The 21,983-nt window shown below is 36.7% G+C and overlaps 2 protein-coding genes across 10 annotated transcripts in view; one reads left to right on the top strand and one right to left on the bottom strand.

Annotated features, from left to right (window-relative positions):
- Positions 1-21,983, top strand: part of METTL21A (methyltransferase 21A, HSPA lysine) — a 55,961-nt gene that overhangs the window by 6,333 nt on the left and 27,645 nt on the right. For 2 of the 5 annotated variants that reach the window (XM_007167030.3, XM_057551743.1), the window contains exon 4: positions 4,429-5,122. The exons of 2 other annotated variants lie outside the window; for them this stretch is intronic. In XM_007167030.3, the coding sequence (XP_007167092.2) occupies positions 4,429-4,826 (398 nt within the window). In that variant the 3' untranslated portion in view covers positions 4,827-5,122. One more of the 5 variants, XM_057551745.1, reaches the window with a different exon arrangement.
- CREB1 (cAMP responsive element binding protein 1) overlaps positions 10,034-21,983 on the bottom strand; it is a 39,702-nt gene continuing 27,752 nt past the window's right edge. The window contains exons 8-9 of one of the 5 annotated variants that reach the window (XR_003621813.2): positions 17,070-17,638; positions 10,041-15,766 (exon numbers count right to left, since the gene is read on the bottom strand). Coding sequence is in view for 4 of the 5 variants with exons in the window: in XM_007167028.2 (XP_007167090.1) it covers positions 17,494-17,638 (145 nt within the window). In the remaining variant the exon portion in view is untranslated. Of the gene's footprint in view, positions 17,639-19,319; positions 20,442-21,983 lie in introns of those variants that run through there. The other 4 variants (XM_007167028.2, XM_057551739.1, XM_057551740.1 and 1 more) reach the window with 4 other exon arrangements.

The following is a 21,983-nucleotide window of genomic DNA, read 5'->3' as shown; positions in this document are numbered from 1 at the left end:
AGCGCTGCTGGGTCTTTTAACTATTTCTTGATTCCATTTCTCCCTTTCCATTCCCAGTGTCTGGCTGGAGTGCTCATCATCTGTCTCCTGCTAGATTCTATCCACATTCCCACCTGACCTTTCTACCTCTGTCTTATCAAACCCGCTTTTCCCAATAGCTGTCAGTGTGGCCCATGTAAAATGCAGAAGTGATGGGGTGACCCTGTGCCTTCCCATTGCCTGCAGGCCAAATCCCAGGCTTCTTAGTGAGGCTCTGTAATCTCACTTTGCTGACTCTTTTTCAGCACAGTTGCACTGAGTGAAGTTCCAGTGACACACACACTGCCTCTGGCCTGTCCCTTCTGCCTTGAATTCCCCTGTTCACCTCTTTCCTCTGGTTAATGCCGCATCTTTCAAGTGTAAGCTCAGATTTCCTTTCCTTCCGAAATCTTTCTTCAACGTCTGCTCCTCTCGAAGAATTTTTCCTTTGTGACCACATAGTTTCCTGGCACACCCATGTTCCTATATTTTACTCCCTACACTGCATCATAATTACGTTTATGTGTGTCTGTCTCATGAGACTCTCAGTTCCTAGAGGGCAAGGACTTTCTTACCGATCTCTGTATCTTTAGCGCACACTCTGCTCCAACATTTGAATAAATTAAGGCGTCGCTTACAAAACTAAAAACTAAAAGTAATGACAAATGTTTACATGTTCTTTTTCCATTACCAAGCGAGTGACAGCAGACTATGTTGTCTTATTGGGTCAGTTTCCATTAGTTTTTCATGAACTAAATGTTGTCTCATCTCCCTCCTTACCCAGCATAAATCTCACCGGCAGTCATTTTATTACCATCTTCACGTACCATCAATACCCTGCACTTCCTTGCTTCATCCTCTTCTCTGGGCTCAAAACAAGGTTACGTGCAGCTCTCCACTTGTTCCAGGCCTGCACCCAGGCAGCTGAATGTGGCTGGAGGAAACAGACTACTTCTGGGTCTCATTTTAAATTCCTGGTCAGGACCCTCTGGGGGCTCTTCGTGCTGCTGAGGAGTCCAGCTCTGCTCCCTCTCTGCTGACCTCCAGTCCTCCTTTCTCCACTTTCACTCTGAGCTGATGACATTTCTCCTTATTTTACTGAGAAGATTGAAGCAATCAAGAGAACTTCTGTAATGTCCCGGCACTGTCTCTAACCACCCCCTGCGTCTGCACCCACGGTCTGCCTTTGTTCCTGATGCCTGCCGTATGCACGTGGACTGTGTCTCCTCCCCGGGGCCAGCCCTCTCTTGCCTGTTCAAGGGTGTTGTTGCAGTGGTTCTCTTTCCTGCATTATCACTTTTCCCTCTTTCTACCTGATCATTCTCATCAGCGTACAAACTTGCTGTTATTTCTCCCATCCAAAAAGTAAAAAATAAAACTTAATAAGCGGCTGATTGTAGTTCTGTAGCAGGAAACGTATAAGTTGACCCTGGAATATCTTGTCGTACCAGAGAGCAAGGAAGCTATCAAGGATGACTGGGTTTGTGTCAAAAGTCCATTGGCAAAAGCTAGACAATTTGAACATCGATAATGATGATGGCATGGGTTTAAATACGTCAGATATGTTTAATGCATGAGTTCATGATACAACAACAACAAAGTAAACCCAATCTGTCATCTTTGGAGGATACTTAGAAACCAGCTCTTTGAAATCTGGTTTATAAAAGGGGAGAGAGCAAAATTTATCCTGCCTTTCCTATTCAAACAATTCCTCTACAAAATGAATAACCGAGTAGTAATTGAAAGAAGCTTTCTCAACAAATAAATGCAAAAGGAATCTAATAAATTAAGGATCTGGGCATTGAGTATTTGTGGTTGCTCACATGACAAAAATAGAGCCTACCGGGTATTACATCCTCTTGATGAAAAACACCACCACCACCTGTGAAATACTCTTGTTCAAAAAATCAGACTCAAATCAGACAAATTTCCAGGAGATACAGAGCACAGAGGAACATGTCAAACTATACAAATGGCATAATGAGCCAAATCTAGATTGTGGGAAACTACAGGACAGATGATTTGTTTCTTCCCTAAATTGCAGGAGAAAAAATAAATAAATAAATACATACAGGAAACTGATAGATTAAAAGAAACTTAAGACATCCTGCATACCCTTCACCCAAATAAACAAACAAAAACTCCCAAAACAAAACCACAGGCAAGATGATAATATTCTGTTAGCTGAATATTTGGGGGATAAAAATCGAGTAACTAGTGAGGGAGTGATTGCCACAGCCAGGAGAGTGGTTACTGCTGGGTGGCCTGTGTTTGGGACTTGGCCTGTGGTGGGAGTCTGGGAGCCGTGACAGCAAGGAGGGAGCCTGCAGCTCGCCCACCCGCATCACTGTGGACACCTCCTCACAGGTCTTCTTGCTCTGGCCTTGCCTCACTGCTAGGAATTCTGTTAAAACCTAAGTCAGATCACTAGTACTTCTGCTCAGCACTCTCCAGTGGCTTCCCATCTCACTCAGAAAAAGCCAGAGCCTTTTTGGAACTTAACCTGTGAAGCCCCAGCTGATCTGCCTCCCTCCGGTTACTTCTTTAACCTGTTACTTCTCTCACTTTGTCTCCTCCTGCTTTATCCCTCCTTCCAACCACTCTAGCCTCCTCCTTGCCTGCCCCTGTAGGCCTTTGCACTTGCTCTTCTACTTGCTAGGAATGTTCTTCCCCCTGATATGCATTCGGTTATTCCCTCACCTAAGTCACCTTCTCAGTGAGGCCTTCCCTTTCTACCCAACTCTCTTACTTCCTGATGTTTTATGTCTCTCTTTCCTGCTTTATTGTTTTCCGTAGTATGTATCTCCAACTAACATACTAGATATCCTACTTTTAAAAACACCTCTTGCTGCCTATCTCCTCACTTGAATGTAAGTTCTATGAGGGTAGAGGTTTTTCTCCCATGCTGTTGGTAGACACTTGGATGTTTGTAGAATTGATGGACCTTATGGGGAATGGTCAACTGACATTAAGATCCTACTGAAACTCCTGGAACACCTGGCAGGTTAGAAGTAGCCTCAGAAATCCCTGAGACAGGAGTTAGAGGAGGTCTCCATCTAAGAGCTATTAACAGGAACACTGAGGTGACATGCAAAAGACCAGATCACTCCAGTATTCCCAGCAGAGTGCTCTGTAGACTGTTAGGAAATCCAGAGGTAAAGTTCTAAGTTAAACCAGGAAAAGGCTGTTTGTGATGTCTGTTATCAGGAGAGATGAAAAGTATCACTGAATTTTGCTCATTGGGCAGCACCCTGTCTAGCAACAAATGGTCAAAGTGGTAGGTGCATGCATCTAACAACTTGCACATTTTCATAGTATCACACTCAGGACTGAGTCAGATGTCAAACTGAATTACATACTGTCCTAATGTTACATGTCAAGATAAGAAACATTCAGTATAAGCTGCCACTGAAATGGTCTGGGATCCTCTTGGGGATTACCCATGAAGATTGCAGACTGAAGGATGCAGATGAGAAATTTTAGGAAAGAATGAAACATTATTTTTAAGTTTCAGAATTTATGGGGTCAAAACCAGGATTACATGTACTGTAGTGTTAATACAATGTAGATGAGGTATTTCGGGGCTGACCTTATGTGGTTGCTTCTCCTGAAGGATACCTACCAGTTCAGACTCCTCTCGGTCATATTGGTTCAAAAAGTTGGATCTCTTAGTTCATGGTAAACAACCCTCAAGAAACAGATTAATAAAATATTGCCTCATTCATTTTACACATTGCATGTAGAAACTTAGCACATAGAGAACATTACCTCACATTTTAACCTGCAGTACTTTAATACAATCTAGTCATTTCTAACTTTACTATTTTTCAATAATTATATATGAATTGCATGAATACATATAGATTGTCTGCTTCATGACAGCATAAGGAGAGGAAGACTGAGATTCCTTACTAGCCAGCTAATCTTTTCCTTGATTCTTTTTAAAGCTTTAGCCCTAGAAAGGAACCTTTCCCGGTTTATGGTACCTTGTCATCTTCATAATTGTTTGCTCCCAGATTTTTCATCTTTGGACTCCATTTTACCCTGAGGCCTACTGACATGAAGACGGTGACCTAATAAATGAAGTATAATGGTAGATACCTGTGAAGGGTGGGCCACTTCTGTCTGCACAATTCAGAAGCATCAGCTAGCTTGTCACCTGTATTTAATAGGCATAACTTCAGCAAACAGCAACTGTGTCATAGAGGCAAACCAAAGTTTCACTTTTACCTACAGGCAGTAGAGAAGGAGCTGCTGGCCATTGTTCTGACGTATCACAGCTCTCCACGAAGGCATCATATTGTGTCTTATCAGGTGGAATATTTAGAGACACTCACCCTGCTGTTTAACTTGATCCCTCTACCTATTAGTTGTACTGATGTGTGCATTACTTTCTGTCCCATGTTCTAGGTGCTCATGTGACTATCACGGATCGAAAAGTAGCATTAGAGTTTCTTAAATCAAACGTTCAAGCCAACTTACCTCCCCATATCCAGCCCAGAGCTGTTGTTAAGGAGCTGACTTGGGGACAGAATTTGGGGAGTTTTTCACCTGGAGAATTTGACCTGATACTTGGAGCTGATATCATATATTTAGAAGAAACATTCACAGATCTTCTTCAAACATTGGAACATCTCTGTAGCAACCACTCTGTGATTCTTTTAGCTTGCCGAATTCGCTATGAACGGGATCACAACTTCTTAGCGATGCTTGAGAGGCAATTTACTGTGAGTAAGGTTCACTATGATCCTGAAAAAGATGTATGTATTTACAAAGCACAGAGGAGAAGCCTGAGGGAGGACTTATAGTTGGCTATAATTTATAAGAATGTTGTCACTGAGTGTGTCAATTAAGGTCTTAGACTGGGAATATAACCATACGTAATGAAATGGCTTACTGTACAAAAAGTCTAACCAAAGGTTCTCAAAAGGCAAAGCAAATGTGCAGTTTTAAAACAAAGCAGCACTTTGTCCCATTGCTGTGACTTTTTAGTTATGTTTTACTCGCTCTGAAATTCAATTAACATTAAAGGAAAGTGTGCGATTTTGGTTTATGTTGTTTCTGTATCCCATACTGCTCCCTCTCAATAAACAATTTTCACTGATGCTGTGATGAAGGGTTGGTATAAAGGCATCTTCAAAGCAGTGAGCTTGTTTTGGTGAGGCTAGATCCTGCAAATCATTTAAAACACATTGTAAGACATACGTTTAGCCCAGTTTTCTAATTTTCTGAGTATAAAACAAGAGGTGTAATGGACATTCCCTGAGCTGTTAATACTCTTGAAATCTTTTGTCTACTGCATTTAGGTCTTAACTACTTTTCGTTGTTTGAGATTAGGATGTGAGTTTTCTGAGGTCTCACGTGCTTTCTGGCGTAATTTCGGATTTAGGTATATAAACAAAGGCGTAAATCAAAATAAAATTTTAGTTACTTTTTGATAGCACCTAAAATCTTGGACCTCTATGTGCTGGGAATAGGTTATCTTCAAATCAAAAGCTGTAGTTTCTCCCTTCCGCTTTACCCTTGGTCAAATGTTGCTTTTGTATTTCTTTCCTAGGCTTTCCCTGCCTCCTTATACTGCATAGGATGACAATGAAAAAAAGTTTTAAACCTCATCCCGCCATGGGAGGTTAGCTCCCCAAGTATAAGCTCCTTCTGTATTGTACTGATAATTGCTTATTCAGTGTCTGTGCTCCCCAGAAGACTGTGAGCTTCTTGAGGGCCAGGAATGCTTCTGCCTCTTTCTTTATTGCCTCCCCAGTATCTAGTATATCATAACCAAATATTCGGTGATTGAAAAAGATACATTACATTTAGAGGGTATTGATCTCTGTGTAATTGACTGCTACATTGTTTTATGATTATCTTTGATAGACTTTGTGAAGTGACACACATACCCTGCCCTTTTTTCACAATGTAAAAGCTTAAACAACAGCTTAAACAGATTTAGATCCCAAGAATATTATAATCTCAGTATGGTATTCGGTACTAGATATAGATTTCCTTCGTAAACCATTAGAAACAAGACCTCCTCCCTCTTAACCTTTTAATGAATATTTTGGATGTGGAAACACCAAATACATTGTTTTCTACACATATTTTAAATAGAGGTTTGGCTTTAATAAAGGTGAATTTAAAGTTCTGAGATTGTGATGTACCAGTTCAACACAATTCTGATAAATGCACGTGAAATAGAAATATCCACAGCTTACTGAATCCATAAAATGCCAGTACTGCACCATAGGCATGGAAGGTCTTTTAAAAAAAAGTAAAATAAAAGCCCTGCAATATCAATAACACTATAATGAAAGACTAATCCCATCTAGGTATGATATTAGAAATGAAGATACTAACTGGAATTCAGCTCCTTTCCTGTAACATGCCTAGCTTTGGAGGGAGGTATTAGAATGTCTTGGGGTGTGGACGGCGTGGGCGGAGAGCTGGATGCTCTGCCAAGTGAAGTGAGCAGTGATCGGCTTCTTTTACATTTTCGTAAAACAGTGAGACTCAGAAAAGGCTGAAAGTAATTCTTTCCCCTTGGCCTACAAATAGAAGAAGAGGTGAGAAAAATGCAGCAGGAATAGCTTGGTTGTCTAAGTGAAAATCAAATGATTTTTTCTGGCTTTGAGTTCAAAATGTGGCCACAGGTCCAGTTCCCTAGAGAAATAAACTCAGAGGTGAAGGTTAAGATGCAGAACGTTTAAATGAGAATGCTTTCGAGAGCGACACCTCTGACGGAGTAAAAGTAGCAGGACTGGGAAAGAGGAAGAAATTGGGTTGGGATGCAGTCAGGAAAGTCCTCAGCGGAATTCAGAGCTGAGGTGGCCGGAAGCTGGGTATTGAGGCAGGGGGGTGGGACTTATATCCTTGTGTCGTCAGTCATCGGATACAAGGAGCTGAACCTTGGGGTGAAGACAATACCTGAGAGACTCAGCTGAGAGCCATCAGCCACGAACATTCCCAGAAGCAGGGAAATGAGTGCTTCAGGGATGTGTGTGTGGGGATGGGGACGTGAGACTATATCTGGATACTGGAGCACATTGTCCACTGTAGATGTCAACGAAGTTGTGACATCTTAGGAGAAAAGGATTAATTTATCCCATAAATGTGCATGCTAAGTGTGCTTGTTTTGTCTTCAAGTTAAGGATAGAAATCTAGTCTCCTCTGGACCTACTGTACTAAGCCTTGATCCTCACATTGCTCTGTTTCTTCAAACGGTTATGCAGTTAACTTAGCCAGTGGGTATCAGTAACTTTCTTCCCAGTTAAAATCAACTACCATGGCCAAGATGCTAAATTAACGTATACATCAGATTCTTAGAACTAAAACTACAAAGTACGCTGTTGTCTTCTAAGTAGTTACCTCTTAAGGGTATCTTGCTTTAGTTCATGATAGAACCATCTGAATCCATGGTACCATCTTCAGATAGTTTCTAGCGGTACATTTATTCTTTTATACTAAAGGATCAGAATTATAATCGATCAAAATACTTTATCTAAGTGAACTGAACACTAGATTGAAAACTGAGGGCAGAGTAACATTGTCTGCAATGTTTCATCTTACCAAATAGTTTATGCTCCAGTAAGACAAGGACCATACCTCATATTTATATTTCAAGTGTTAACAGTGACCTCTTCATAAAGGGAGTTCAATAAACATATACTCATGAAAAATAGATTCCTTTACAGATCAGTTACCTTATTAAATTGCCTATTCTCAGGGACATCAAAATGTAAAGCATATTCTCAGTAACAAACTTGTTATGAACGTATATAAAAGATTCACTTCCAACATCATTTCTGTTTAATCTCTATGCTTTTAGTTTATAGTGGTTGATAGAAGCATTTTCAGTCATTTTTAAAATCAAGAAACAAAAATAACAGTTTAAGGTACCTTTAAAAAAATTCAAGCACTCTATTTTTTTATTTTTTTGGCTGCACCACTCGGCTTGTGGGATCTTAGTTCCCTGACCAGGGATCGAACCCGTGCCCTCGGCAATGAAAGTGCAGAGTCTTAAACCACTGGACCACCGGGGAATTCCAACAATTTAAGATACTTCTAAAAATCATTTTTCATGTACCAGTATCGGTTAGAGGTCCTAGATATAGTTGGTGAAACAGACGTGTGATTTTAGTGTCAGAGAAAGTCGTAATTTTACTGCTCCCCAGAACCTCTACCAAGACAGAAGTAGCATTTTCAAGTTCTTTCACAAGAATGAGGTGAGACACTACAGTGAGTATATTTCCCTGTTGTGGGAAACTGGAGACATCGGTTCTCTTAGCACTGACGTGAACTGCAGGAAAAGCAGGGCAGTCCTCAGGGTCTTTTTTTTGCACTTTAAAAATTGAGGATTTGTTAGCTCAGAAGTTTCTTTCTGCTCTAAAAATCATGTTATGCTTTTCTTTCTACAACCAGAGAAGGGTTAAAATTTAACACTAGAAAAGATGGCATACTGAAAAATTGTTTCCTAGCTGAGAACAACTGTTTCTCAGGGAGATTAGAAGGGAAAACAGTATAACAGAGGTGAGAAAAGGAAGGGCCAGCTTTTTTGTAACTTTGTGTAAGGCTGGTTCTGCTACTTCTAATTTTTTTTCATGTAATATATGTATGAAGAGACTATGAAGTTTGACATAAAAGATTCTAACCAACATGACATTTTTATTAATTTAACAGATTATTAATACTGCTTAGGAAACCACCTCCAAATATGAAGAAAACCATACTTAATAAATACGTTTCCACTTTTCAGTATCTATCCTGGAGATATACTAACTTGTATATATCTATACTAACTTGTATATATCTTAACAGTCAGCAGTTTCAAGCAACCTGAATGTCCACAAAAGAGGGTACTGGTTAAATGAACTATGCTATATCTATACAATGGAATACTTCACACCTGTTAAACTGAGGTAGATATACATATAGTGAAATACAACTATTGCCAAGACACATTCAGTGAAAAAAAGCACCATTTATATAAAAATGGGAGAGGGAGGAGAGAAAAGACATTTACATTTGTGTGTATATGCACAGATTGTCACTAAAAGGATACACAAACTCACCCATTTGTACTGTTTAGTTTTTTCCAAATATACATATTACTTTAAAAAACTAAGTTAAAAAATAAGAATGAGGACATTATCAAGAAAGTGAAAAGAAAACTTACAGGATGGGAGAAAATATTTGCAAATCATATTATCTGATAAGGGTCTAATATGCAGAGTATATGCGGAACTCATAAAACTCAACAACAAAGAAACCATTAAAAACTGAGCAATGAACTTGGACATTTCTCCAAAGAAGTATACAAATTGCCAACAAACACATGAAAAGATGCTCAATATCATTAGTCATTAAGGAATTACAAATCAAAACCCCAATGAGATACCACTTCACATCCATGAGGATGGCTTTACTATTTTTCTTTAAAAAAGCAAAATAACAAGTGTTGGCCAGGATGTAGAGAAACTGGAACACTCATACATCACTAGTGGGAATGTAAAATGGTGCAGCCAATGAGGCAGTTTGGCAGTTCCTCAAAAAGTTAAACAGAATTATCATATGACCCGGCAATTCCACTCCTAGATGTATACCCCAAAGAATTGAAAACAGGGACTCAGAACAAAAAACTTGCACACGAATGTTCATGGAAGCATTATTTACAGTAGTCCAAAAGTGGAAATAACTGCAACGTACACCAGATGAACAGATAAATTGTGGCATGTACATACATTGGAATACGACTCAGACATAAAAAGGAACGAAGTACTGATAAATGCTACAATGTGGAGGACCCTCAAAAACAGTGCGCTAACTAAAAGAAGCCAGACTCAAAACATCACATGATTATGTGAAATATCCAGAATCGGTGAGTCTACAGAAAGATTGGTGGTTGCCAAGGGCTGAAGGGAGGAGAAAATTGAGAGTGACTCTTTACTGAGTATAGCATTTCATTTCGGAGTGATGAAAATGTTTTGGAACTAGATATAGGTGGTGGTAATACAACATCATGAATGCACTAAACACCACTAATTGTTCACTTTAAAATGATAAATTTTGTTATGTGAATTGCACCTCAATCATAAAAATTACATTCAAACTCCTGGAAATTACCTTTCCTCTTCACTTGTTAGGCCCTCATTAGAATCCTAAGCTCCAGTTTGGTCAATGTGCTTGAGAAAGTTGTCGAGAAATTAAAATGCAGTGAGGGGAAGGAAAATACTGATTAAGGCAGTGCTTTTCTGTGTTTTTGCCAGTTTAGTGGATAATGGCAGCATCTGCAAGACGGAGAAGAACCAGCCAAAGGAAGAATAGACTTAGAGGAGTAATTAAAAGTTCAGTTTGGACCTATGTTTTGCAATCAGAGTAGAGATGACAAATATGAGTCTGGAATTCAGGGCTAAAATTGTATAAACGTGTTAGAATTGCTTCCTTGGCTGTGTGTCTTAGACAGAGCATCTTGAGGACAGGAACTTCTCAGTGCCCAGAAGTATGTTCTCAACGGGTACGTATTTGTGAAATGAGCAAGTGACAGCAAAGATATGGATGGAGGGAAGATAGGCATTCGTTGCTTTTACTGGAGGTCCAAGCACCTGAACACGGTTTGCAAGGAGGGTCAACGTAGGTCCCAATTTGCTCAGCACAATCCTGGTTTACACCTCACCCTTTCACTCTCAAAAATGTCTATCTGTACAATAAATTATGTGTTACTCTTTGTAGAAGAAAAAAAAGAGGAATACAATTCATGTAATTCCTTCAATACAGTGGCAGATATAACAGGCTTAATAAACATCGCAATTAAAAAAAGTCCTTTAAAACGCAACTGCTTATTTTCAGAAATTGAATCAATAGTACAGGAGAGAATCTTTTATTCTTGTGCTTTAAGCAAAGAGCAGATTAACCACATCTCCTCCCCTTTCCTTCCATTTTATGATCACAGAACTTTAGAATTACAAGGGGAGCCAGGAAGTCATCTGTTCTTATCAGTTCTTCCAATGCAAAGATGCGTTTTATGACATTAGAGACAGCTGACCATGTCTCCTCCCATTGGTTGTCTCAACAGGGGAGTAACATCTCCAGATCTTCAAACAGGCACTGTTTAACCTTACTGAAAAAAGAAATCTTGTGCTAAAAACTAGGAATACAGTGAAATTAAGTAACTAAAGATATGTTCTTGTTGCTTGAGTTAGTTTTCTGTTGCTGTGCACCACAAGCTTGTGATATATTCTAGCATAACTTTTGCCCTTTAACAAAAGTAATAAACCAAGTCCACAAAATATAGCTTGACACAACTAGCGAAAACCACAATGTAGAGATCCCATCCCAAAAAAGAGACTTATGGAGTTTTTAAAAGCACGTTTATGTGACTGCACATAAATGTTTGTGTAAAAAGGGCATTATGACAGTTGATACCACAAAGATTACAGTAAGAAAAAGCACTTTATGACAATATTTCACAAATTCACAAGGATCACTTTAATATACAAAGCAATTGCTACCATTCTGAACACAAAGCAGCTAATATGTACATAGTGTTAATAAAATCCATTATAGCTCAGTACATTTTTTCTCTTTACACAGATAAAGCACAAAAAGATTTAGGTAAAAAAATTAAAACAGGGATGTTTCTAGAATGTAGGGAATTTTATTAGAAATGTATTTCCCTCACTATAGTTACTTATTTAGTATTCAACTCCAATAGCAACATCAGAGTTAAAAATCAATACCCTGTTTTGTGCTGATAGTTTTGGGGGGAGGTATTCTTTACCCCAATCCTCAAGCAAAAACCAAAAAAAAAAAAAAAAAAAAAAAAAAAAAAAAAAAAAAAAAACCACCCACAAAACCAAAATCAAAAACCCAAACAAACACCTTTCTCTCTAGAAACTTCCCTGATTATTTTGTTTCTAAAGTTTCAAGTGATAACAGCTAGGTTAGAAATAATTCCTCTTCTTGGGGGGGATGACAGCTGACGTGACAAATTAGTCGGGGACTTTACATGGAAAACTGCAAACTAGCACTCTTCTTTGCCATCCTAACCTATACTCACAGAAAAATGTTGACGAATTATTTCCCACTTTTAATATAAATAATTTTATTACATACACAAATTGGAGTGGCACCTGGATAAAAATACAATGTCTATAAAGCATATACCAATTCAATTTTAAAAACATAAGAAAATAAAACCTCCCAAACACAATGATAGATCATTTCACTCGGCCAACTAATGTAAGATCATTATCTGCAGGGATTGTCTTCCTTCCCTACCAATTTTTAAACTACTTTAGATTTACTCTCACATCTCCGAGATGCTCCTCAGACACAAGCTTAGAAATGCCATACTTCTGTAGGCAAGTATTAAATAATGCCTCTATAAAGTACGTAAAATTTGAATTTCCTACTGTATGACCCTTTCAAAGACATTTCCTGAAGACTGTTCATTTATTTTCCTTTTACTTGCTGGTGAGAATAACTCAAAATGTATCGTGTTTTACCCAGCTAGGACCTGTATGCACAGTACCAGAATGCAGACAGGTCAATATTTTCTCTCTGTGCTAAACAACTCAGCCTGTTTTTAATATCAAATTGCTTCACAGGCTTTGTTCTATTTTTTTTCCTATTTTAATTTTTTTAAAAAATAAATTTCAAGCTAAAACACCTGAAATATAATCCCTCCATTCAAACGTTATCTGGTCCCTCTTAAAAGTTTGCCCCCTGAGGACACATACAAAGGCTTAAGCTACATTCACTCATCAATAAGAACTTATCATAAGCAGATGAGACAGATGGAACTTCAGCACCCTGTTTGATTTATTTGAAATTCTTCCATACTGACTCAGCTTCATGATATGTTCGACCCCTCAGGGATTAGTGCCTCTCTTAGCCGTTGATTCTAGAAAGTTAAGGAAACCAGTTCCTAGTACATACAGTGACTGTGCAGTCAACTTAAAAAAGTCAACATATCAACATTAGAAGTATTCAAGATGTATGTAAGACATCCAACAAAAAGTTCTAGTTGTGCTTTGTACAACTGAGTGAACAAATTTATACCACAATTCTTCACCTACAGGGCTTACTTAAGCATACCTCACTTTTCCCCTCCTCATCTGAAATCAGTCAAATTTATGCATTTTTTGATGTTAACAAAAACAATTTAAAGTGAAAAAATTTAATCAAATTATTACGTGTTCTCCATGATAATAATGATTAATTGCTTTGAGAAGTCTTTTACTGTTCTAGACAAATTCAAGGATATCTTGGGATCCTATAAACAGTATTAATGTTGGGGTGAGGACAGTCTTATTTAAAATTGGAAATAAATATTTATTCACTTGAGTTGCTTTTCCTTCTATCTGTCCATGATGAAAGAGAGTAAGATAGGGTTTGAACCCATCTTTTAATTAATAGGGCTAGTCTAATCTAATTTCCTGATATTTTTCTTTTACAGCGTTTATAAGGCTAGCCTTTAGGTGTTAAAATATTTTAATCAATGAAAAAAGCTTCCATAGAAAAAGCCACATGATTTGAAGAGAGGAGAAAGACATAAAAAGTCAGATGACAATTAATTGATGAGGGAATTTCTCAAGTTTGCTAATACCCAAACAGGGTCATTTTTAAAAGTGCAAGTTACACCAAACATTTACAAAGAATATAATGTAAAAATAATCCAAATAAATATACAACTTTTGTATTAAGTCAATGGGAAACAATATACCAACAGTTTTCAGGGTTACAAAGGCAACAAATAAAGCCTCTTGAAAAAACTGAAAAGGTGTGTAACAGTTGTCTCTAAAACCCACTTTAATTCAAAATCTTAACTTTAAGATATTAGCCTTATTTTAATCCTGCAAAATGAAGCAGCCTTCTGATCTTCAAAATAAAGAGACCAATATATGCTGATAGCTGACTACAGCTGATCACAGAACTAAAAACATTAAAAATGAAATCTAGATTGAAGTCACTTAAAGTAAGTAAAAGCATCCTGGTTTAAACAAACTTGTTTCTTCCTAAGCCTTTGTATGATTCCACATGTCACCCCAAATGGTCAAAAGGATCAGGGATTAGGCCTGAGAGACAGAGATAAACTTCAGCCAGATGACTTCTGATCGGACAGCCTGCCTGACTGGTATTGTGCTTTCAGATACTAGCACTGCTGCTGACTTACCATCAAGATACATTTTCTGACAAAAATCCCTGCTCAAATGAAAACACCAAAAATTCTCCCCCAGGATGATTTTTGAAAAATCAGTGGTACCTTTGAGAAGCTATCTTCAAAATGTTCTTACCACTGTTATAGCTGCCAGAGACAAAGCATAAAAACCAAATACTTTTTTTGGGGGGGTGGGGGTGGTGGTTCAAGTGACTAGTAACATATTTAAAAGTATCAAGCCAAAGAAAACTGACAATTTAAAAAAAACACTTAGAAGAAAATCAGGAGATTAAAAAGCATCAATCATGAGTGCTGGGGTAATTCAGTCCAAGAAACTACCAAAAGTGATGCAATAAAATACACAAAAATGTAAAATTTCATCCGACCTCAGTATACTACTCAGCATTCCTGACTTAAGAGCTCTCAGAGCTTCAGATTATATACTGTATGTATATATATATATGTACACATATATTATACAAATGCCATTCCCCCCCGCCAGGAATATCTAAATGAACAGAGCACCTATGACAATATTATGGTTGCCAATATGGTACTTCAGTTTGAAAAATGAACTTAAAAATTACATCTGGTATCAATTTTTTTTAATAATGTGAACACATTGGATCTAGCCCTTTCTAAACCACTTTTCAGTTAAACACTATCAAAGCCTGAAAACTCATAAGAGCAATATATAAAAAATAAACCCCTCCCACTTCATTTTTATTAGAGTTAATCTGTCCTATAGATAAAAGTGCCACATGGCCCTATATTTGCAAAGTGAGCAATACCAAACTTGCTATTTTCTAGGCAAATCAGTAGCATATGTACACATTCCTATGATGACATTTTTATTCCCTTTTGGCCAATATGAAGAGAAAAAACATTTATAATGTGGCCACATGTTATTGGCTATAAGATTTTTAAAAATTATGTTTTCTTAACAAAGATTCTCAAAGTTGCATGCTTAAAAACAAACACCTTTTTCCCAATTCTCTTAAAAAAAAAGTTTGCTCAAAATATGCTTAATTTCTATCTGTATAAACTGAAATCTTCAAGTCTCTCCAAGGGTCTAAACAGATTTAGCAACAGAATACATTTCTTACCTCACCATTAAGTAACTGACTTCAAACCAGTGCAATCAGTCTTTTATAACTTATAAATTCAGCCAGCTAATATGGATGTGACTTGCCTTGATTTATCAGGGACTAAGAGGACCACCAACTTTCTAATTAAATAGAAAGCCTCAACTTTTGAAAACATTTAACTTGCTAAATACTAGGCAATTTTCATTTATAAAGCTTATGACTTTTAAAACGTTCAGGTCTGACATTCTGACTCATTAAGAAAGACTTCTAGTTTGTGAATCGATTTGTGATTTTGCTTGGTTTCTATTAAACCAGTTTTGGAAAACTGACACATCTATGCAGGTATACAAATAATTTTTACACTATAACTTTCCCCATTAGCTCAGCAGGATAAACAACAAAATTTACAGTCGTTTGAAAGCCTTCTTGAGAATCTGGTGAACTGTCCAGATATAAGACTACATCACTCAATTCTTAGAATGGTGCTCCTTCATAAACTCTGTTCATCCTTGAAAAAAGACAACGGTTTGTTACAAATAAAAATATACCATTTACAAATATTAATTAAAAATCTTACTTTTCAAAATGGACTCAATAATTAACACCCATATCTGCATATTTTCTTAACACATTAACAAACTTAACTTTTAAAAACAACCCATGACTAAATATAAAACATTAAATTCTAGACTCTCTTTGAAAAAAGAAATACCTTCTCAAATGAGAAATGAGAAATTATCTAACATTATGTCAATTTCCAATTTTTCAAATCCACCTCAGTCTTATTTTTTTTTTAAAGGGTAACTTTTAAATTTATCAGGCTTAGTGAATAAAATGAGTATTGATAATTAAAAGTAGTACTGGAAACAATGTGTGATACATACAAATACAGAATGTTATAGGTAAGGAATTAAAACAGGTAGCTCCTTTACAGAATAACAAAGGATATACAGCATATTGGAAAGCTAAAGCACAGCTATCCTTTTTATCAATAGAAGAAAACAACAAAAAAATGTTTTGCAAGAATGACAATCCAAATATTGTACAGCAGTCATTCAAATATGTCTGAAGAAAATTATTTTCCTTGTGCATATCTAATACTGTACTTTAAAAGAACTATATCCTTATAACTTCATTAAAAAATTCACTACTCTGTTAAAGTATGTTAATATGGAAAAGATTTAAAATCAGTATTTTTCTACAACACATAACATTTTATAAACAAATATAGCACTTTGCTTTAACATCTTGAAGGCTTTCCTGTTGGTGGTATAAGTGCAAAGGGGAACAGTTTAATTAGAAAAACCTTTTAAAGTAAATGAGTGACAATATAAATATTTTTGAAGGCGATGACAAAAACATTTATTTAAAAACCTTGTTATATAACTCAAGGGACTGGTTTACTAATGAGCATCTTTTTACTAAGAATTTAGTACTAAACTAAAACAAGCTTTGTACTTTTACTTACTTTGATTTAATTTAAAATCAAATACCATGCTTTTTCATTCAGTTGGTTACTTCTTTTAATGTATTCAAAAATGTTGAACACATACAGAACCGAATTAAGAAGCAACAACTGCCCTATGGAAGAGCTGTAGTTAATACAGAATATTTTTAAGAACCAAGGACAAGTTTTCAGTATTGAAGAGAATGTACATAGAAAGCACTCCGAATTCATTCTTAATTTCTTCAACACCATCCTAAAAATTTTTTTTAGAGGGTATGTCTCTTAACAATCTTACATAATTCACAATGAAAATGTGAAAACACGTCAATTTGGCAATCAACACGTCTTCATTGCACCTACTTACTTTATGCATGCGGCCCACACATTACTTCAGCTCAAGAGGCTGGGGTAATTCTGTCCCTAAGGCAATCAAGGAGCTCAGCACAAACCTTGAAATCATTTAAAAAAAGATTTTCTTTTCCTCATTTCCCCCATCAATTTACAAGTAAACAAATTATTACTTCTTGAAGAGGGCGGGGGATAAAAAGCAGAAGTCTCTTCATGATTCGTGGTGCTGAAAATTTCTTGAGGGGAGAAGTGGAGGCAGGTGTTGGAGCATTCACAGTTTAATGCGAAAGCACAAATGAATGAAATTCTGTAGTTGCTTTCAGGCAGTTTTGCGCATAGAAAAAAAGAAATGTTTAGAAAATAAATGTTTATTTCGTCTTTCTGGTTGTGGCCAAGCCAGTCCTTTTTCCACCATAATAGGTGAAAATTTAAATCCCAAATTAATCTGATTTGTGGCAGTAAAGGTCCTTAAGTGCTTTTAGCTCCTCAATCAGTGTCTTGTTTTGGTTTTCAAGCACTGCCACTCTGTTTTCTAGACATTTCACATATTCTTTCTTCTTTCTACGACATTCTCGTGCTGCTTCCCTACAAGCAAAAAAGGACAGGAAAAATTATGCAACATTTCTGTATCATTTATTTTGCGTTAGATAGAATACATTAAAAAAAAAAGACTTAGCTCAAAGCAACAAACGTTTTAATATATTATAGATTAGGCATTTGAGAAAAATAAACAGAATGACTTGGAAATTGTCTAATGTAAAATTTTAACATACCATAGAAAGTTGATTAAGAAAAAACATTCAAAGCACCAATTTTAATTGATGGGGCAGAAGGGTGGCAAGCATTTTCATACTAAATTAAGAATTACTATATTTTGGCGCAGAATACAAACTTCAAATGAGCTTTAAATAAAAAATAAAAAGAACTCTTTAGCTTGGAGAGTGCCTCTTAAAGCTTCTCAAAAATTTCTATCTAAATATTTTTAGATAGAATGAAAAGATTCTCCTAGTGGATTGTATGGGCGAAAGGATAGATACACAGAACAATGAAGCATGCTAGACACCCCAGAAACAAACCTATACAAATACAGTCAATTAAATTTTGACAAAAGTACAAGGCCAATTCCACAGAGAAAGGATAGTCTTTTTAACAAATGGTGCTGGAACAAACAGGTGTTCATACAGAAAAGTGAACCTTTTACACATTTCACACCTTATAAAAAAGTTAATTCAAAAGCGATCACAGACCTAAATGTAAAACATAAAATTATAACATTTGATATAGAGCAACTGGAACTTTCATACATTGCTGGTGGAAATGCAAAACGGTACAGCCACTCTGGAAAACAGTTTGGCAGTTTCTTATAAAGTTAAATATACACTTACCATTCCATCCATCCAGGCCACTCTTAGATATTTACTCAAGTGAATTGAAAGTTCATATAAAAACCTATATGTAAGTGTTTATGGTAACTTTATTCATAATCCTCCAAAACTGGAAATTAAGATGAACTTCAAGGTGAATGGATAAATAAACCACATCCATACAATACCAGGGATAAAACTAATTCCTGATTCATGCAACAGTATCAATGAATCTTAAATGCACTGTGCTAAGTGAAAGAAGCCAGATCTAAAAGGTTACATACTGTATTTATATGAGATTCTGGAAAAGACAAAACAAAAAGATGGAAAACAGTTCAGTGGTTTCCAGGGGCTGGGGGAGGGGGTAGAGGCTGACTACCAAGAGGTATCACAAGGGATTCTTTTTAGAGTGGTGTAAATGTTCTGTATGGCACTGTGGTGGTAGACACATAACATTATATGTCTGTTAAACCCCACAGAAATATACAGCACAAAAAGTAAAGTAATGAAAATTTAAAATAAAAAACAGGGTATCGGGGAATCCCAGAATTGAATGAAGATTTTGAGAAATCTAACTTTACTATAAATGTATGTATATGACATAAGAGGGTGGAGAAAAAAGCAGCAGAGCTAAGTAACTTTGAAAACAGTGCTTTCACTGGTACTTTAAGGCTAAAAACAGAAAGAACTGTATATAAATGCTATACTGTAAATTTGTTTCTCACAGGGGTACAAGTTAGCAATTATGAAACTATTTTATATGATACTAGAGTTTAACAAATACATAAATAAACCATCTTTAGTGGGAAGCCAAGTTTCTGTCAGAGAACGAAGTTCAAATAAGCAAAGGGGGGAAGGGAAGGCTAAAATAAGCCCTGTGGTTACAGATTAGAGTCAGAGTGATCAGTACAAACATATTTATTATAGTAATGTACACGTACAGAAATGTAGTTGTGTGCATACATGGGTGAGTACACACACACACGTGTATATTTCCTAGCTCTGTCCTTTGAGAGGGCCTGTGAAACCTCAGTAGCAAAGAGCACAACTACTGCCTGATTTCTAAATACCATTTTCCAATGAAACAAACTAGGACTCACTGAATAAATGGCTGATTTCAAGGCTAAAGCAGGGAAAACACAAAATGAGAAGTTGAACCCAGATGATCTTGTAGGGCCAGAAAGTAAAGATGTGCTTGAAGAAAAATAAGACGCCATCTAAAGGACATAGGAACCAACTTGTAAGAGCTCCCGATGGCCAAAACAGGAATAATCTTATCATAATTAAATAATATTGAATTACAGCCCAAAGAATAAAGTATCTATAAGACCGTACTGATATAAATAAATATGTGGGGAAGGGACAAATTTTCCTTAGAGAAGAATTCCAGTTAGTAAATGTAGAAGGGATGGGGAAATAGAGAATCCTCATTAGAATATCACAGTAATAATTACTGCAGGAAAGATTCCCCTGTGAATACTAAAATTAGTGGGGAAAACCTGAAAGAGAAATAAAATATTTGCATAGTCTCTAAGCAACTCTGTGAAAGTAATACCAATTACCATGTTGGTTTTCACCTATGACCACAAGTTCTCTGATACTCTCCTTTCCAGGAGGTGGAGTTTAATTCTCCTCCCTTTCTAAATCCGTGACTTGCTTCTAAGGAATAGTGTGTAAAAAGAGAAAAATGATAACTGCAGCGGGAGCACTTGGACAGCACTTTAACCAAGTGATCAAAGTTAACATTGCCAGTAATGAGTCATGCTGGTATGTGCTCCCTGATATGAAGTGACAAGAAGGACAGACTACAACATCTCTGTGGTATTCTTCCCCCAAATCCATTACCTTCATCTAATTATAATAAAAACATCACACAGGCCCAAAGTGAGGGATATTCTGAAAAAAACTTAACTACTACTCTTCAAAAGTGACAAGCCCATGAAAGACAAGGAAAGAACTGTCACAGATTGGAGGAGATGAGGAGCCACGATGACTAAATGCAATGTGGTACCCTGGATTGGATTCTGCAAGAGAAAAGGAATAGAAGTGGAATAACTGAAGAAATTCAAATAAAATGGATAGTGCAGTTAATATTATTATACCACTATAAAAAATACTATGTTAATTACTATACAGAATATATGACAGAATGTTAATTTCTTAAGTTTTGATAAACACAGCCTAGTTATGTAATATGCTAAACTTACAGAAAGGTGGATAGAGAGTATCTGGAACTCTGTACTATTTTTATAACTGTTCCCATAAGCTAAAATTATTTCAAAATAAAAAAATAAAAACTGTATACTAAAAATGTATTATTTATCTTTGCACATATGTATTAGGGGAAAAAATTATACACCAGAATGTTAACATTTTGGGTGGCACAATTAGTGGTGAGTAAATATTTTATCTTATGTTTTCTAATGTGCTTATAATGAGCATGTTTTACTTCTGTAATAAAAATAAAAATGGGATCATAATACATATTCTTTGGTAACCTGCTCTTTTCCACTATGAACATCTTCCCATCTCAATAAAAACACATCTCCATTATTAACAGTTGGTTTTATACAGTTGAAAGGATGTACCTTAATTTACATAGCATACACTTCAACTGGTTTGAATTTTCAGTTTTTTTACCCCATTTCTAATTCATTTTCTTTGAATCTACTTATTTATATCCTTATCAGTCTCCTGACTTTGTTAAAATGTTTCTAGTTTATTGTTTGCTTTGCTACTTTATCTTTTCCTTGGCTAATCAGAGGTTTCATATTTTTAGATGGTCAAACCTACTTAACCTTTTCCTTTATTACTTCTGCTCTTAGGAAACCTATTAAATTCTTCCTGCACTCTAAAATTGTAAGACTAGAGGTGCTGGGTTGTATTGCTTCCATAATTTTTTACTCCTCCCTCCCTGTGGGAAGAGCACACCATTCCCATTTCACTGACATTGGCCTTGTCCTAGCCTGTGCTTTTTGGCCTATGGTACCCGAGTGGACATGATGTTCACCACAATCAAGCAGATGCTTCAAAAAGCATTTCCCCTTTCCCTTTGCTACAAGAATGACAGGACTCGAAGAGGTGCTCCTCCTTTGGCTGGGAGCATGTGGAGGAGAGCCATAGCATGACTTGCAGCTGCCAAAATGTAACATAAGTGAGGAAGAAATTTTTGTTGTTGGTTTTTTGGTGTTTTTTTAAATAAATAAATAAATAAATAAATAAATAAACTTATTTATGGCTGTGTTGGGTCTTTGTTGCTGTGCGCGGGCTTTCTCTAGTTGCGGCGCGCGGGGGCTACTCTTTGTTGAGGTGCGTGGGCTTCTCATCGCACGCGTGGCTTCTCTTGTTGCACAGCATAGGCTCTAGGCGTGCGGGCTTCAGTAGTTGTGTTATGTGGGCTCAGTAGCTGTGGCACATGGGCTTAGTTGCTCCGCGGCATGTGGGATCTTCCCGGACCAGGGATCAAACCCGTGTCCCTTGCATTGGCAGGCGGATTCTTAACCACTGCGCCACCAGGGAAGTCCCTGTTCTAAGACACTGAGATTTTATTATTTTTTGTTACTGCA

This window comes from Balaenoptera acutorostrata, chromosome 8 (genome assembly GCF_949987535.1).
Source record: "Balaenoptera acutorostrata chromosome 8, mBalAcu1.1, whole genome shotgun sequence".
NCBI classification, from domain to species: Eukaryota; Metazoa; Chordata; class Mammalia; order Artiodactyla; family Balaenopteridae; genus Balaenoptera; species Balaenoptera acutorostrata.
Note: the sequence above shows the minus strand (reverse complement) of the source record. Positions and strands in the feature narration are given on the sequence as shown.